Source organism: Saimiri boliviensis, chromosome 9 (assembly GCF_048565385.1).
Source record: "Saimiri boliviensis isolate mSaiBol1 chromosome 9, mSaiBol1.pri, whole genome shotgun sequence".
In the NCBI taxonomy this organism is placed as follows: domain Eukaryota; kingdom Metazoa; phylum Chordata; class Mammalia; order Primates; family Cebidae; genus Saimiri; species Saimiri boliviensis.
The window spans coordinates 7,346,353-7,365,602 of NC_133457.1; the positions used below are offsets into that span (position 1 = coordinate 7,346,353).

Below are 19,250 nucleotides of genomic sequence, written 5' to 3' on the forward strand. Positions count from 1 at the left end.
TGAAATGTTAAGCAGTCACGTGGATCCAGTCATGTGTGTTGACATCATGTCGGCTGAAATCTTAATCAAGGGTATTAAAGACAGAAGGAGCGTGCTATAAACAAGAGCTCAGAAAGAAAGAACTTCAGTGTGTCATATTCTGCCAACTAGAAAGAGGACTCTCTATTCTGAAGCAGAGTCTCTACCTCCCTTTCCTCTAATTTCAGTACAAGTGACATTCCCACATACCTTAACACTAGGAAGTGTTGGGGCTGGCTAGTGAACTTGAAAGTTTAGTGCCTGAAAGGACATGTTCCTCAACGTTTATTAATAATGTGTCATTCACAGTTTTACAAAGTAAAAAAAAAAAAAAAAAAAAAAAAAAAAAAAAAAAAAAGCTTCTGACCTTACAACACAGATAATGTCTGTGTTGATAAATATAAAAGGCAGCTTTTGGAAAAAAATAAATATTAATGTCTGTAAACATATATAGCCACAGTATTTGTTTAAAAAAAAAAAAAGGAATGGATTTTCAAAGGACACAGCATTATTCACAAATAAGACCACATGGGGGAGCGTTTTTCTATAGCATGCTGGGTAGCAGTGCAAGCTATTATGTGCTCCACTGTGCATTTTTGTTCAGGAATCAGAATTATCTGATACTAGTCGGATGCCCTGGAGTTTTAATTTTTTCCTGTCCCCAATCTGATAATTTGGCAAAGTATAAAACATACATCTTATCATTCTCACACCAAATAGAATTCAGATTCATATGCATATTTGGTTTTCTTTTGAGAATAGTGAGCTTCCTTCTTTGAGAACAGTCCATGTTTTCAGAGGAAAGCAATAGAAACAATTTCGAAGCTGTTTCCTTTTTAGTATTTTGCCTTTATTACTTGGCATTTATTAGTCCAAAGATTTCTAGTGATCAGATTTTGTGTTCATGAACTAATACTTACTATATGATTACAGAGCAATAAAATGCATTGCAGGAAATAATATAAAATTTCTGAATATTATCTCTTGCATACACCTGACAATTGTTTCTCAAAAACACCAGGCTGCGGGAATCCTATTTGACTTGCACATCTACTGTTGGCCCTTCTTCATCGCCGTCTCTTCGCTGTCCTCCTATCAGTAGGCTGATCTATATCCACACAGGCAAAGTGAAATGTAACCAGAGAGCAAAATCCGGTAATTCTCTTTCAGAAAACTGAGACCAGCTTAATCTTCAGAAATACCGTTTGCCTTAGTTATCCGAAGAATCACTTGCAGGCTCCACTTTGCTTTCCTTGTGAAATTCCAGCCACAACAACACTGAGATCTTTTTATGGCACGTAATTATTCTAGTATGCTCAAATTCTTGTGAAATTTTAAAAGTATAAAATTAGAATAAAAAAGAAAAGCAAATTGTATCTCCAAGTCATCTAAGATATTTCTTGATTTCTCTGAGCCTGTATGTGCTTAGATAAAATTTTATTTTCAAGGCTATTTTAAATTTATTTTAAAATATGAACTTATTTATTTCTTCTTTCACCCTGAAAATCAGCAAAATCTGAAGGGATTTTTTTCTTTTTAAAATTTATTTCAGATTCAGGGGTACATACACAGGTTTGTTGCATGGGTATATTGCATAATAGTGAGGTTAGGGCTTCCGGTGAACCCATCACCCAAATTGTGAACATTATACCCAACAGGTAAATTTTCAGCCGTTAACCTGTCACTCCCCTTTCAGAGTCCTCAGTATCTATTATCTCCAGCTTTGTGTCCACATGCACCCCATTGTTAACTCCCACTTACAAGTGAGAACATGTGTTATTTGACTTTCTGTTTCTGAGTTATGTTGCCCTAGAAGACTGGCCTACAGCTCCATCCATGTTGCTGCCAAGGGTGTGATTTTATTCTTTTTATGGCTGCATAGTATCCCATGCTGTATATACACCATAGTTTCTTTATCTAATCAACCACTGACAGACAACTTAGACTGATACTATGACCTTGCTGCTGTGAACAGTGCTGCAATAAACATACAAATGCAGGTGCCCTTTTGATTTAAAAAAAAAAAAAAAAAAAAAAAAAAAAAAAAAAGTTCTTTTCCTTTGGGATTTACCTGGAAGTGGGATTGCTAGGTAGAATGGTAATTCTATTTATAGTTCCTTGAGAAGTCTCTATACAGTTTCCCAAAGAGATTGAACTAATTTACGTTCCCACCAACAGTGTATAAGCATTCCCTTTCCTCTGCAGCGTCGCCACCAACTGTTTTATTTATTTATTTATTTTTACTTTTTTGTAATAGCCATTCTGACTGGTGTGAGATGGTATCTCATTGTGGCTATGACTTGCGTTTCTCTGATGATTAGTGATACTGAGCATTTTTTCATCTGTTTGTTGGCTGCTTATATGTCCTCTTTTTTTTTTTTTTTTTTTTTTTTTTGAGGCGGAGTTTCGCTCTTGTTACCCAGGCTGGAGGGCAATGGCGCGATCTCGGCTCACCGCAACCTCCGCCTCCTGGGTTCAGGCAATTCTCCTGCCTCAGCCTCCTGAGTAGCTGGGATTACAGGCACGCGCCACCATGCCCAGCTAATTTTTAGTATTTTTAGTAGAGACGGGGTTTCACCGTGTTGACCAGGATGGTCTCGATCTCTTGACCTCGTGATCCACCCGCCTCGGCCTCCCAAAGTGCTGGGATTACAGGCGTGAGCCACCGCGCCCGGCCTATATGTCATCTTTTGAGAAATGTATGTTCGTGTCCATTGCTCACCTTTTAATGGGATTTTTTTTTTTCTTGTTAAATTGTTTGCATTCCTTGTAGAATTTTGTTCATGCATAGTTTGGCAAATACGTTCTCCCATCATGTAGGCTGTCTGCTCACTCTGTTGATTGTTTCTTTTGCCATGCAGAAGCTCATTAGCTTAATTAAGTCCTGTTTGTCTGTTTTTGTTTTTGTTGCATTTGCTTTTGAGGTGTTAGTCATAAACATGTTACCTAGGCCAATATCCAGAAGAGTTTTCCCTAGGTCTTATTATAGTTTTTGGTACATGTAAGTCTTTAATCCATCGTTGATTAATTTTTTTATATGGTGAGAGATGAAGGTCTAGTTTCATTCTTCTGCATATGGCTAGCCAATTTTACCAGGGTGTCCTTTTCCCATTGTTTATGTTTGTTGACTTTGTCGAAGATGAGTTGATTGTAGGTATGTGACTTTATTTCTGGGTTCTCTATGCTGTTCCATTGATCTATATGTCTATTTTTGTGTCAGTACCATGCTGTTTTGGTTATTACAGTCTTACAGTATAGTTTGAAGCTGGGTAATGTGATGCCTCCAGCTTTATTCTTTTAGCTTAGGATTGCTTTGGCTACTTGGGCTCTTTTTTGGTTCCATATGAATTTTAGAATTGTCTTTTCTAATTCTGTAAAAAACAACCATTGGCAATTTGTAGACTACTTTTGGCAGTATAGTCACTTTAACAATATTGATTCTTTCTATCCATGAGCATGTGTTTCCATTCATTTGTGTCATCTATGGTTCTTTCATCAGTGCTTCGTAATTCTCCTTGTAGGGGTCTTTCACCTCCTTGCTTAAATGTATTATCCTAGGGGTGTGTGATGTGTGTGTGTGTGTATTATAAATGGGATTGAATTCTTGATTCTCACCTTGAGCATTATTGATGTAACTGATTTTTGTGCGTTAATTTTGTATCCTGAAACTTTATTGAAGTTGTCAGCTCTAGGAGTCTTTTGGAGGAATCTTTAGGGTTCTCTAGGCATAAGATCCTGTCAGCAGCAGAGATAATTTCACTTCCTCTTTTCCAATTTGGATGCCTTTTTTTTTTTTTTTTTTTTTTTCCTTGCCTGACTGTTCTGGCTAGGACTTCTAGTACTATAGGAGTGATAAGAGTGGAAATTCTTGTCTTGTTCCAGTTATTAGGGAGGATGCTCTTAGCTTTTCCCCATTCAGTATGATATTGCTGTGTGTTTGTCATATATGGCTCTTATTATTTTGCAGTATGTTCCTTCAATGCCTAGTGCTGTGGATCTTTTCCTAGGTTTCAGGTGAAGATGTCAGCAAAAATAGTATAATAACACTTTATGTCATGAAGAGTTATAAAGCAAATAACTGGAAACTTAATGTCATTTAAGTATATTAAATTTTTTCCTACCTAGTTTCTTTAGGACTCAGAATATTCTGTTTGTTGAGATTATTTTATCAAACTGACTGCCATGCGTACCATCTGTGGATTACAAATTCTCTAAGAATTAGAATCTATACTTAATAGCAAAAGATTTAGAAGGCACTTAAAGAATTGTTTAACCTCTCAAGGCCATCACTGTAAATATTGCTTATTATTGTATCAGAGACACACACAAAGGTAAGAGTAATCAAGAGAATGCCTGACAATAGTCTATTCGTCCATTCATCCATTCAGTAAGCATTTATTGAGTACTACTTTATGTAGGCAAAAACATTATAGGGACTCTGTCACTTAACCAAGTTTCTGTCCATAGAATTTACAATGCTTAATATTTCGTCTTTCTAAAGAGTAAAAGGATTTGTCAAAGTATTCGGATCCCTTAAAAATAAGTCATTAACAGAACCCAAGGCTCCTAACACCCCCTTTCATGAGAAGTATAAACAAGCAATTATTTCATTTAGTAATTGAAATATAAATAATAAGTAATAGGCCGGGCGCGGTGGCTCAAGCCTGTAATCCCAGCACTTTGGGAGGCCGAGGCGAGTGGATCATGAGATCGAGAGATCGAGACCATCCTGGTCAACATGGTGAAACCCCGTCTCTACTAAAAATACAAAAAATCAGCTGGGCATGGTGGCACGTGCCTGTAATCCCAGCTACTCAGGAGGCTGAGGCAGGAGAATTGCCTGAACCCAGGAGGCGGAGGTTGCGGTGAGCCAAGATCGTGCCATTGCACTCCAGCCTGGGTAACAAGAGCGAAACTCTGTCTCAAAAAAATAAAATAAAATAAATAAATAAATAATAAGTAATAAGCAAACAGCAGCCTTTATGTCTGCCTATTTGCTAATTTTTCTACCATTTTGCCACATCAGCTCTCAGCTACTTAAGTCTGGGTGAATGTAAAACCCAGGCAAGCTAACATGAAGGAAATTATGCACATTCTTATCACAGTGAATATCAACATCTAGACCTAGCATTAAAGACGGTTGTAAGCAGTTACATCTCTAAATGATGAAAAGAGTCTACAATATATAGCAAAGTCCATAAGTATTCTGCCAACCAAAGTTTGCTAATGGGAAGCTAAATCAGTATCTATGAAAAAAATCCTACACCAGGAACATCACCTTCAATTCGGGTTTATATATTTAAATTTATATATTGTTGCTTATACATTCATTCATCTTAATACATAAAACTTGAATAAACTGATGCACTTTTTAACTCATAATTTTTCTATTACAGTTAAATATGAAAGGATCAAATTTTTGGTGATTGCCTTGAAGAATGCTGTGGAAATATATGCTTGGGCTCCTAAACCATATCATAAGTTCATGGCATTTAAGGTAAGCAGCCATGGGATTATCTAAAATGTCCTTTTTAAAAAATTTCAGTTTCTACCAGTTAACAAAATTGCCCATGTAGACCAATACCAATTTTCATATAGATAATAAACCTGTTTTGAAAGTGTAGGTACTCTAGGGTTTATTGTTTCAAAAGTAAAGACTGAGTATTTGTAAGTGCTATAAAATTAGATTAAAATTTGGGTATGGGCTGGGCGCGGTGGCTCAAGCCTGTAATCCCAGCACTTTGGGAGGCCGAGGCGGGTGGATCACGAGGTCAAGAGATCGAGACCACCCTGGTCAACATGGTGAAACCCCGTCTCTACTAAAAATACAAAAAATTAGCTGGGCATGATGGTGCGTGCCTGTAATCCCACCTACTCAGGAGGCTGAGGCAGGAGAATTGCCTGAACCCAGGAGGCGGAGGTTGCGGTGAGCCGAGATCGTGCCATTGCACTCCAGCCTGGGTAACAAGAGCGAAACTCCATCTCAAAAAAAAAAAAAAAAATGGGGTATGCCCTCCTCCTTGAGATCTGTGAGTCATCATCCTCAAAGGCATTTAGAATGGTGAGTAGGCATATCATTGATCATGATCTTGTGCAATGACGTTTGTTGTAAAGCCACCACCTAAGCCAGGGTATTTCCTGGTACTTTGTTGGAGAAAGGCAGACAAATGGCGGCACTGAATCTCAGAGTTAAACTGAGCCTCTAAATCTTTTCATCCTTATAAATCTTTCTGGACGAAGTCCCTAACACTCAGGTGATGCTTGTATGGCCCCAGTGCTAACTTAGGGAAATGACCTCGTTTCTCTGCATTCTCCTATTTTGATTGTCTTTTCATTTTTTCCCTTGTCTAAGTCTGTACCCACTATGATTGGACGGGTCACTCATGAGATTTGCCAGGAGTGGGATGGGGAGATGCTAGTCCTGTTGACCCCAGCTCATGAAGCTGACACCGAAATACTAGGAGGACCAGTACTTACAGGGACCCAGATGTGTTCAGGGCCACATAACCTATCCATAGCCCAAGTGAACTTATCTTCTCTCTTGTGTGCTCACACTTGCTGATGTGCACTCTCTCGCTCTCTCTCTCAGCTTCTGTCTGTCTACTTCTTTATATCTCATTGGCTCTCACTTTTTCTCCCCACCTTTATGACCGGTATCTCCCTTTGGCTCTTTATTAATTCTTTTCTGCCACATTAGCCATGGAGGGCAAGACTGCCCTGGGAACACTATGTAGGCCCACTTCAGAGCTGAATCACTTCTATCTTGTTCCCTTAATTCAAATGGCTTATTTGTAATGTGCTCATGAAAATAGATTCAGCGATGGAGATAGGCTCCCCTCCATAACCTCACTTTTATGGGGAAAATGGAATGCATTAGGTTAATAATAACAATTAAGAGATCATGCCTAAAAGCCAAGGTGGTACTCCTGGTCTACCAAAATCTGTCGCCACAAAAGCTTTACAATCAAATTCCCATTCTTGCTGTGAAGTTGCTGCCATCATTGTACAACCCAGAGCACATGAGAGAGTACAACATTTTCTTTCTGGTGACCAGATCCAGCCCAGAAAGAGGAAAGGGCAAAGGCAAAGACTTAAACAGGAAAGAGTAGAAGCAGCAGGAGGCCAAGCCTTCCCATAGGACAAGGACAGGAGGCTAGAGCTTTCCATGCTGTGAGAATGGTGTTGGCAAAAGATGAGAAGGGAAGGGTCTGGGAGGTGGCAGAGGCATTATAGCTAAGGTAATTGTAGTTTCACAACTCCTCCCCCACATCTCAAGGCCCAGTAAATGTACAGTGCAGTGGAGTGAAGAAATAGCAAAGGAAAATGACAGAGGAACACTTGACAGTTAGTTGGGGCTTGGGCTCTGGATTCAAACACAGAGAATTTTGACAGACTTGGCTAGACCTCTCTTTTTGCTTTCTAGTTAAACCCAAATAGTCAGTGCAAGCCACCACTCTTGTGATGTTCCACTCCCACCTCTTTCTCTATCACCCAAACCCAAGTCTCAGATTCCAACACTGAGTTAAGAGAAAGTGCCAGTCTTATCCCCACTCATTCACTGAAGAAAAATCCAAACCAGAGCATGCCCATTAATACTGAGCAAGCTGAGAATAGAGCTGACCAGACTGTCTCTGAAAGGGTAGTTGCTGTGGGCCTGGTTGCCACATGGGAAAGAAAGGGGCTAGAGAGGTGACTGGACCTTTTTCAGAGAACAAAGGCCAGAAATAGGAAAAAACAGCAAAACCCAGGCACCAAATTTTTAATATACAGTAACACCATCAAAATTCACACCTGTGCACCAACTTAAACGTCTCTGCCCTAGAGGGCAAAGGGTAGATAAAGGGGCACAAATGGATGCTAGACCCTTCCTCCTAGAGCCAGAATATCAACAGACCTAAAACTGAAAGAGAAATTTTCTCGTTTTTCATTTTTATAAAGTTACAAGTTAACTTTCTCTAGACAGTGGCTAAAGGAAAAAAAAAAAAAAAAAGATACCTCTTTGAGTGACACAGATACTAATGGAGTGATTTTTAAAGTCTTTTGCAGATCTCCAGCATAAGCCTCTACTAGTTGATCTCACAGTAGAAGAAGGTCAAAGATTAAAGGTTATTTTTGGTTCACATACTGGTTTCCATGTAATTGATGTTGATTCAGGAAACTCTTATGATATCTACATACCATCTCATGTAAGTACCCAGAAGTAGACTTTCAAGGGCCCTCTGTACAACAACATGCATATAGAAAGAGATTTATTTTGCATATTTTATTAGAAATCATGCAAACTTTACTAACCAGCAGATGGACTTTTGTTCTTCATTAAATAGACTGCTTTTAATAACTAAAATATATAAATCTAATTTTTATATAGTTTAATAAAATATATATAAAAATAATAAAATCAATTGCTAAAGCTGGGGAATACATAATAGAAATTATTTGGCATTTATATGTTGTCTCTATGGATTTTAGATTAAAATGAATATGATATTTTTCTTTCAAGGGCATGAAATATATTCAGTAGATGAGTTTCCACTTTCATTTTTTTGAAGGGAAATTGGTTCATTCTATGTTAGAGAAAGCCAATGGTCAGGTACTAATTTATTAGAGAAGATTCTTTTTTTGCTGCTTTTAGTTCCCCTCTCCAGCTTTAGGACAGTGTGGTATTGTGGAGTCAGACACAGTGGCGCTTGTACCCTGGGTCTAGAATGTATTCGCTTTGCAGTAATGGACACAGTAGGCAGCCCCTGGCACCCTCAGATGTGGATAAAAGGTCTTATCCCATAATCCCATAGGATTGTCATGAGTATTAAATGAGGTAATGGATCTAAAGCAGTTGTTACAGGGCCCAAGAAATTGTAGATCTTATGAGCCCTAAAGTATTCATATTAATATCCTGACATATTGCCTGAAATATAAAGGGAAACACTGCACATGGATTTGCTTATTAGAATTAGTGTAGTGTAAATTGTGTGTCCTATGTGTAATTCCAAAGGCTAATGTACAGGAGAAACTATTTATCAGGAATGTCGGAAGCTATTGCTGACTGGTATTTTGAGAATTTGAAGACTTTATTCTAATGAAATACAATAACTGAAAAAAGTTGTTTTAGTACATTACATACACACACACGATTCATTGCTGCATTACAGCTTTTAACTCATGTGTATGCAGGTGCACACAAGGACTCACAGCTCACATTCCTGGTGGGGCAGCTAGGGCATAACTGTGATCATCCTCAACTCTCTTATTCCAATCCATCAAGCACATGTTGGGCTGCCATGGCATTCTCAACCAGGGGACACACAACACATTTCCTTTCCTAGAACATATTGATATACACTTACTTCAACAGTAATCTTTTTAAATGAGTGGTAATTCTAAATATTTTTTCTAAGCAAGCCATAAATTATTCTAATTATTCTGGCATTTAGACACCCATATATATATATATATTTTTCCACAGATGATTTTGGTAGGAGGTCATTTTGACCCCACTTAAGCTACCTCCATTAGAGTCAGTTGGCTTACATTCTCATCTTTTTTTGGAAGTGGTCGTGCTAATAGAAAACACATCAAAAAATGTCAGCAAGATGTACACAAATCCCAACTCTACCACCAAATACTAGCACAGCTTTGGTCAAGTCACAAAGCCCTTCTGAGAAGCAGTTTTCTCAACTGTGAACAAAGCCATCTACCTTGGGGAGCTATTCTAGGTACTAGAAATTACCTATGTAAAAGGCCCATGATTGGCACATAGCAGGTGTGCCATATGTTTACATGCTGTTTTTAGGAACAGGTAAATTGAATTCTTAATCTAGTGACTAAGTTTGTATTTACCAGGGTATTTTAAAAGTCAGTGGTAAAAGTAAAGCAAGTTTCAGTCTTTAGAGTGGCAATGAAAATAAAGAAAAGCCTTTTTTTTTTTTTTTTTTTTGCAGTTCTTAAAGATGAACAGTCGAGGTGTTACTTTATTCTTAGAAAGAATAATGCTTGGCCTTTCTTTGTCTTCTAGATTCAGGGCAATATCACTCCTCATGCTATTGTCATCTTGCCTAAAACAGATGGAATGGAAATGCTTGTTTGCTATGAGGATGAGGGGGTGTATGTAAACACCTATGGCCGGATAACTAAGGATGTGGTGCTCCAGTGGGGAGAAATGCCCACGTCTGTGGGTAGGTTAACCATTCCTTATCTCCTTCAGCAGTTACACCCCCCAAATGAAACGAAAATCAAGAAATGTGAAACAACCATTTGATTCCACACACAAAAAAAGAGTCTGTGAATAACTCTTGTAAGACTTGCTTTGTACATTTATCTCAAGTCGTTTGTCATTTTTGTGGTTAAGATGTGAACAGATGCTGTGAGTTATTGCCCATCTAATGTTTTTAATGCAGTTTTGGAAATTCCTTTTGACAGCCTACATTCATTCCAATCAGATAATGGGCTGGGGCGAGAAAGCTATTGAGATCCGGTCAGTGGAAACAGGACATTTGGATGGAGTATTTATGCATAAGCGAGCTCAAAGGTTAAAGTTTCTATGTGAAAGAAATGATAAGGTAAATCCGTTTCAACATTTGCATTAGTGTTTGCATTTTAAGAGACCACCAGGTACCTGTGAAACCTTCATTTTCCTTTATACTGATTTGAATCACATCTGTGTTAACAATCAATATTATCTTGAAATGGCATTATTTGGTTTGATTCATGTGAACACTCAATATATTCACATGTCAAAAACTACATAAAAACACCTAGAAATTTCTTGTAAACCTCTTAGAAATTTTTATGGCCTAAAGTCCTTATGATGACTCAGCAGACACCCCAAATTCTCCTAAGCACTTAGAGCAGTTGGCCCATCATTAATCATCTCACAGTGGGTCAACTTTATGCTTCTACTTTTAGACTTTTCACAAAGTCACTTTCAGGACCTAACCAATCACCTTATATTCACCTTTAAATGCAAAACATTTGACATGCAGAAATATAAGCCTTTTAAAAATGTCACCCATTCCTTAAGGAATGCACAATCGCAAACTCAACTAGTGCCATGTCTTGTGTCATTCCAGCCATGTTTCTTCTGAAATGTCTTAGGTGAACTGTTTTCCAGTGAAATTGGCTGTGTCCGTCTGGCATGATCAGTCACCTCAGAGGGGTATTCTGCAGCAGGACTGCTTCTCCCTTACCCTCCCTGTACAGTAGCCCCAAGGTTTTAGTAGCTAAGCCATACAACATTTGTGAATTCATCCTTTGTGGCTGTGGCCAACATAGAAATGCTGTCCCCAAAGCCACAGACATAGAGCCTATAGAAAAACAGTATGATGGGTTGAATTTTTGTACATCCCTCTGTCCACCCCAGTTCCCCAGAGGTCGGGTTGGCGTTAGTCCAACCCTGGTAACGTGGGCCTAAACTATATTCAACCCTGGCCTACTACTCTGACGTGATGTGGTCTGGGTGGACAGTAGCTGCAGGTGGCAAAGATGGTTCCAGGCATTTAGAGTTTCTCAGAAAACGAACATAACCTAGTTAAAACTCCAGCTCCCACCCAGGCTCTAAGAAACAAAAACCTAGGAGCGATCTGGGTATAGATATCCATACTCCAGTTAAAAAATCTACCTTAGCAGGCCTGTTCCAAACCATACCATACCCTTAGAAGTAGGCTGGGACCACACCAGCGTCTGATAAGCAAGGTTTACAGCCAGGGGCACATGCCTTGGAGGGGACAGCAGCCCTTTCTTTTCTTCATTGTGGTTTTCCATGGGCCCTCTCCGTCCTTCTCCGTTTTGACTCACTGACCCTAAGAGTAGCTTTACTTTCATATGTAGCATTAGCTGAATGTCGAGCATTTCCAGAGACCTTCCTAAGAAGTTGCTGTTGGGAGACGGCATTCTTCCGAAGGAGCTGTGGAAATGAAGTAGCAGAGACTTTATACTAGTGACAGAAGCAAATGCCTCAGACCAAAGTTAGGTACTGGCTGACTCAAGGGCTAGGCCACAGCCCAAAATATTATTTCCCTGGGGCAGTGGTTCTTTTCCATTCAACATTCAGCTCAAGCGAGCAGTAACCCAAATTTTTCTCCTGTTTGTCAATTGATAAAATGACTTAACAGACTCAGACCTAATGGACTGTGGTTCTACTTGTTAATGCTCTGATCTCATTTGCCCTGGGATATGCCAGCATCAGCAGAGAGAGACCAGGCATTAACTCTTGAAATGCCAAAATAAGTAGGCATTAAATACCTTGCCCTATCTGACCACACAGTTTAATGTTTTTATCTTAAATTTTACAATTGAAATCTGAAATTGTGTAATAGCCAGTAGACCTAAAACTCCTCCCTGACTTTGGGAATGTGAAGGGATTCCCCTCCATCCTTAAGTCTACTTTCTTGTCATTTATGCGTGAGAGAGGGGAAGCTTCTGTGCCTTTCTAGAAATTAGCAAAGATCCTGTTGAGTCCTAGGCCAGAAATTTAGCATGTTATGCTAGCATGAAACTCCCTTTTAAAAAGTGAGCATGTTACAAATCAAGATATAGCCCCTTTAGCATCTCTGGAGGCCAATACCACAATAAGAAATAATAACAATTGTAGGAATAAAGGCTGGAGTTTTTACATAGGATGCACGCTATCCAAAGGCACTTTATAAACACGAGCCATTAAGTCTTAAGACCTGACACGTGGCAAGGATAAGACATGTGAGAGAAAATGGATGGACGGTTGAAGAAAAGAGGGGAAAAAACCATGCAGCTGAACTAACTTCTTTTTAATTTCAAACAGGTATTTTTTGCATCCGTGCGATCTGGAGGAAGTAGCCAAGTGTTTTTCATGACCCTCAACAGAAATTCCATGATGAACTGGTAACAGAAGAGCACTTGGCACTTATCTTCATGGCGTTATTTCTAATTTAAAAGAACATAACTCATGTGGACTTAATGCCAGTCTAGAGGCAGAATCAGAAGGCTTGGTCGAACATATCGCTTTCCCTTTTCCTCTCCCTCCGCCCCTCCCAAAACAGTCCATCTTTCAATGTTGCAGCCTGGTTGAGGAGGAGAGAAAAAGGTGGCAGGAATTTCCAGGAGATCCCCAAGAATGCTGCCTTGTCTATGGACAGAGATGGACCATGTGCCCTTCGGAGTTAGGGATAGAAACAAATATTGTGTGCTCTTAACGATTAAGCTGTGTTATGGTGGGTGTTCAATTTTTACCTTTTTTCTTTACCCCTTTACTCTGTAAGAATGGGGAAAGAATGCATATTGAGAAAATGAGTCTGTTTTTAATTGTCTGCCTACTGGTTTTAAGTATATGGTATGTTGTAAAATTTCCAGTTTCCAGTGATGAGAGATAGCACAATAAATGTACCTTATCTCCTTACGCTGAAGGCCATAACTACATAGTGGGGTAATTTAAGAACTCTCTTGCCTTCACCAACCCAAAAGGTTGCCTTTTGATAGCAACTGGCTAATGAGTTTTTAAAAGAGAAGAAAAATACTAGTTTTCCCCTCTTTTGGGAAATACATTTTAAATGGCTAAACTACTAGCCTTAAAACTACTAGTCTAATAAAATCAACTACCACTTTTGTGAATCTGACAGGCCATATTTTTATATGGCTCTTTACAAAATGGAGGGTGTTGAATAGGATACTGATGCCATTGAGTTGAGCTGGCCTAGCAATTGAGGGACCTCAGCTATTATGCAACCGATCAGGGCAAAAGATGGGAGGACAGATGGGGTCACACAGAAAGAGCTTCTAGGAAACAAGCTTACATATTCTTTTTTAAAATGCACAAAGCCTCCTAGCCAAGAGGTCACTTGGTTTGGGCTTCATTAGGACTGAGATTTTGTTGAGTTCTTTCTGGGAATTGGGGAGCAGACAATATTCAGGCTCTGAACATTCCCAGCCCTCTCCTGAGCATGCCACTTTTGCAAGATGAAAACTGTGACAGAAAAAATTGATGATGTTTCTGAGCTGCCTGTGTTCTCCCTGGGTGGGTGAGAGAACGGACTAGACTCCTAAGCCTGCCTCAGATACAGGAGGCATCACTGGCTCTAATTTTAGAGAACTTGAAAGCAAGGCTTTGGACAAAATTTTGAGACCCTAATCACTTTTCCTTCCTCCAAATTACCCAACACACGGTAAACAACATTTGTGCAGAGATATGTATGTATTTAGTTCAGGTTGACTTGTGTCCTTATAAACTCTTAATCAAATGATTTGAACTTTCACGTGACTGGGACTTTTTTTTCCAAAGCTACAAGCATGGCCGCCTGTGGTATCGAGGTGTTGCAAACAATATCTGTGTTGCGCTTCCTGTTTTAACCTACCTCGTTTTGTTTGTTTTTGTTTCACTGTTCATCACAGCAGTGTTATCTCCGGGAGACATATAGAGAGCTCAGCTGGCAATCTCAGGTGCATCTCACATTTTTAAAACAAAACAGTAGTTGACCAAATTTTTCTTCTTAAAAAAATTGGAGGTGCTGGGGGAAATCCAATAACAAAAACTAATGTGGCTTGTTTCTGGAGAAAATAATTACTGTAAACGGATAAAAAAAAAAAAAAAAAAAAAAAAAAAAAAAAAAAAACCATGATCCTACTGATTTTGCCTAAATACATGAGCAGCTGATGTACTATTAATGAGAACGAAATACACATTAGGAAAATTGAGCCATTTCCATCTAGTGGTTTGGGCAAGATGGGGAAGAGAAGGGGAAACATTCTAGTTTCTGGATACATTATTATGCTTCTCCTGTAAAGGTGGTTGTCATTTGCATTTATTTAAAGCAGGTAATACCCAGGAATGTAACTGAGGATTATCTATCTTCAGGCGATCAGCAAGTTATCTTCCTTATGGTCCCTTTAGCTCTCAAAAGCAATGAAATCCTCCTGTTCTCATTTTTACGGCTGTGGTTGTGCTGCTGAACAATACTACCTTCTCAAATTCCATGCCACAAATTCAGCAATAACTTTCTGGATTGAATTTAACAACTACTGTAATTGGATGCTGATGTGGACAAAATATATTGATTTCAATTTCATTCCCGAATGTGATTGCCACCAACTCTTTATATTGCTGCTGTGGTATTTTAAACCAGAAGCTTCTTTAAATTATGTTGCAAACTGATCTTTGTTTTTATGTTTTGTTTTGTTTTTATTTCTAAGTGATAAGTTTGAAACACACAGCTTTAAATGATTTTTTAATTGTGGGATTTTGGGTACAGTTAAGAAATAAAAGGGAATCATTGTGTTTAAACATAAGGTAGTTTGTGAATGTATTTTTTAAAATCTAGATTCATTGAAACAAAAAATCATAAGAAAACAATATTAATGCAGTCTTGTTTACAGTATGTACAGTGACATAACATAGAACATGAGCTTTTCTGGTGCCAACAACAATAAAACACAGATGTTAAACATCAAGCCATGCCTTTTATATTTTTGTACTAATATTTTATACCGAGTACAAGGCAAATCTAAGTTTAAAAGGGCCTCCCAGAAATCTATGCTTCTTAAAAGATATTTAAGGAATTCCTGGAAGCTTTTATCTTCAAAAATAAATTTTCCTCCAGCAAGACAGACCAGAGCCCAGCCCAGACAAAAGGAGGCCTGGGTCACGCAGAATATGTCAGAATGGTGTTCCTGTGGCTCATCTAAACTTTTTGAATTGCCTTAATTCCTTTTTGGGGTAGGGGACAAATGGTGGCTCTTAGTCTATTTTTATAATATCTCAGTAACAAAATATTTAGTTTTGATTTTTTATAGGTGATTTTATCTCTAGAAATTGGCTCATTTTATTATTTTCCTACAAAGAGAAAATGGAGAAACTGAGCCGTCCCCTCAGAGGAAGTTCACTGGATCTGCCAGTTCTTAACTGCTCTAAATTGATCATCATCCAGTAAAATCTACTGAGCTGGCCCACACCATAGTCTAGGTCTGGGGTCTGACAGGTGACCATCATGCCTGGGTGCCAGTCAGGGATATTGTAGCATGGATTCCTACATCCAGTGGTAGCAGGAATGGAAGACCTATGAAGTTCCTTCAGATAATAAGGCCCTTCCCCCTGCCACTTCCAGCCAGACCATTGTCATAGCACACAGGACAAAGGAAGACAGCTTGCAGTAAGTTCCACATAAAATCTAACAGCTCTATTTTACATAGATCTCATTATTTTTCTTGAAGACTTGTAAACAATCCTTCAAGAAGACCTAGAACTATTATTTTTATTAAACAGGGTAGATTAAGTTATGGGTAAAATCTCACAAGGCCGCCTGGACAGAGGCTCCATTTCTCTAACACTTTGACATTGTTTTCTATGGTACACTCTTAATATACTTTGCATTCAGTACATGTTTTTTTAAAAAACACCTTAGTTCCTGGTTGTCAAGACCTACTAACAATTTTTTGTCTGCTCTTGTGACTCATTGGTAATTGGTGTCTCTGGTCCCTCCTGTCCAGTAGATTAGAAAGATGTGAAATTCAAGCTAGAAGCAGTTTGGTTTTATCCACTGCCAGAAATGGAAGCGGCTAAAGTCTCACATTCCGTGAAGTTTAAAAATCTATATATATGCTTTCCCTACTATTATGTGTACCAGTTCCCGTCACTGTATTCTTGAAACGTGGAAGAGCTCTTTGTGTTAACAGTGTGTGCTGTCTTTGAAAGTCTGCTTGAACAGGCATCACTTGTATTTTATTTGTGCTGATTGCTTTAAGGTGTAAGATGTGCTACATTATTTTTTTAAGAAAGAAGATAGTTATTGATAAAATTTTAATTTTAAACTGCAGGAAAACAGAAAATCCACAGCATGCTGATGACAATTTTGAATGACCCTACTGTGCTCTTTATATTCCAGAATCTCCACTGATACCATATTCTGATCATTTCAACAGCCTCTGACTTCTTAGATACCTTTTAGTTCACTCTTCAAAAATGTAAATCTAACTAAATCAAGTAAAACAGAACCAACCAACCAAAACCTGACCTCCCCTGAGACTACATAGTGGCAACATAAATCTAAAATCTAAAAGTCTAAATTGGATTTAATTTACTTGCTAATATTTCTCATAACTGCCACTACATTTTGTCCTTGGCCACTATATATCAGGAACCCTAAAGTGAGCTGTCTGTTCATGGATCTCAAATAAAATGGGTGTAAAACTGATCACTTTTCAGGGGTCCCAGCAAAGAAGAAAGCCTCTTGAGAATGTGCATGTTCAAAACTGACAATTAGTATATTTCTACCAAATATTTTCTACATCGTTTCATTTCTATACCATTATCCTGGGATTTTTTCCATAGATAACTAGAATATTCAACAATTTCCTTAGCATTAAACAGTGTGAGATCCTAACCCTGTGCTTTGAACTTTATTCTTCTAGACCTGCCATTCCAGGAAGTGCTAGAATGTACCAAAATAAAAATCCCCATAAAAGCATTTTTTTAAACAATCCCTGGGTAAGGTTGGAGTTATTTCAAATCCAGATCAAAATCTTGGACTTTTCTGAGCCCGTGATGTCAAATGTTTCAATGAAAAGTAGAAAATACAGTTAAAAATAAAAGAGTCCTAAAGTTAACAGATTTTTGAGTTTGTGTACATGTCTTCAAAGTAGCTTACTCCCTGCATGATAGGGTTTTGTTTTAATGGTTTATTTTTATCAGCACCAAGTTGCATTGCATTATTGAGGCTGAGCAAATGCTGGTGGAAAGGTGAGTTTTCATTTCCGGCAATGGATCATTATTTGTACATAGCAAATATCATACCCAGCTACCCCTTTCTCTTATCTCTTCCCCTGGGGTAAGTGTTAAGGAATAGCAGTACTTATTATGGTATGTTTAAGACACCTTGGGCATTACCCCGAATCAAAATTTCAAATGTTAGGTGGCAGCAGGAGGCAAAAGATTACAAATTGAGTTGTTAAAATTGGATGTTGTAAAACTATACTTGAACGTTTTAGCTGCCTTACTTATGTTAATATAACTGTTGAGAGATGCCAAATGTGTAATATCAGAAGGGAAAACTTCCATTTTGCTGCGCCTACAATTGTTTACATTTTTTAAATCTCCAGTTTTCAAAAGTATTTTGAATTGTCAAAAATTTGCTAAAACTACATTATAGCCTCACCTGAGAATGAGAGAAGAAAATCTTCCTGGCATATTTTCCAGTCTGAAGCTTTTGGTTACTTTCAGGTATTTTTTTTCTTGCATACAAAAATCACTGAGAAAATATTTTCTACAGTTATTCCAAGCAGTCATTTAAAATGCACGGATAGGTTTTTGCACATGGTCACTGCCATGCCCTGGAATATAATATGCTACCTTTGTCAAAATATGACTGATAAAGCATTAATGGTAGGGTGCCTCCTTGTTCCTCATTGCTACTTGCAGACTATTCTCACTTCCTCCTCTTGAACACTCACCGTTTTGAAGCCCTTTGCATCAGCCTGTCAGGTCCCTACATTACCCTCTTTTACTCCTGCTCATTGCTCAAGAATTTTCACTTTTCCCTCACTGTTGCTCTCTTTACCATCATCCTGTCATCATTCTTGATTACTTCAATATCCACTTAGTCCTACAAATATCCTGGCTTCTCAGTTCCCTGATCTTGACCAGTGAAACTTACTACTAATTACTACATTGGCTTCTTAAGTGATAGCAGACAGTTCTTATTTGCTCCAGGTAAATTTCATTCAACCTCACCAAATAAAGATCATTGCCCCAGAAATCGAATCTTCTCTTCTGCATCCCCTATTCTATTCTATTTCACTGTATTCTGAATTCCGCTGTATTCTGTATGCTGCAGAATCCCCAGTCTTAAACACCCTCCTTGGCCTCATTACCCTCTTTAACTGAGAGGGCCCAGTATTCCCAAAGACAGATGTTCTGGGATAAAACCGTAGAAATTCACCCTTTGCTGTTAAAGCTTGAAACTTGTATTTGTTTTCCTTCAGGCTTCTCAAAAAAGTATCAAAGAACTGCAACTCACCAGATGCCTCCTTGCCTCTTACACATTGTTACATTTCTTCCCTGTATATAAATGCCTAGTTTTCATCAGTCAGGGAGATGGATTTAAGACTGAGCACCTATCTCCTTGGCCACAGCACCTGATCAAAGCAAAGCCTACTTCCTTGGCAATACTTGTCATCTCAGTGATTGGTTTTCTGTGCGCCAAGCAGCGGGACCTGGGCCAAACCTGGTGTTTCAGTAACATAACTACCATCTTATTTATCTGCTTCCCTTCACTGAA

General features: G+C 38.5%; 1 protein-coding gene across 5 annotated transcripts in view; it reads left to right on the forward strand.

Annotated features, from left to right (window-relative positions):
* The window catches only part of TNIK (TRAF2 and NCK interacting kinase), a 410,093-nt gene extending 394,664 nt beyond the window's left edge, over positions 1-15,429 (forward strand). For all 5 annotated transcript variants that reach the window (XM_003925097.4, XM_003925098.4, XM_003925096.4 and 2 more), the window contains 5 exons: positions 5,415-5,515; positions 8,055-8,204; positions 10,031-10,190; positions 10,435-10,574; positions 12,791-15,429. In XM_003925097.4, the coding sequence (XP_003925146.1) occupies positions 5,415-5,515; positions 8,055-8,204; positions 10,031-10,190; positions 10,435-10,574; positions 12,791-12,874 (635 nt within the window). In that variant the 3' untranslated portion in view covers positions 12,875-15,429. The remainder of the gene's footprint in view (positions 1-5,414; positions 5,516-8,054; positions 8,205-10,030; positions 10,191-10,434; positions 10,575-12,790) is intronic.
* Positions 15,430-19,250: the final 3,821 nt, after the last annotated feature.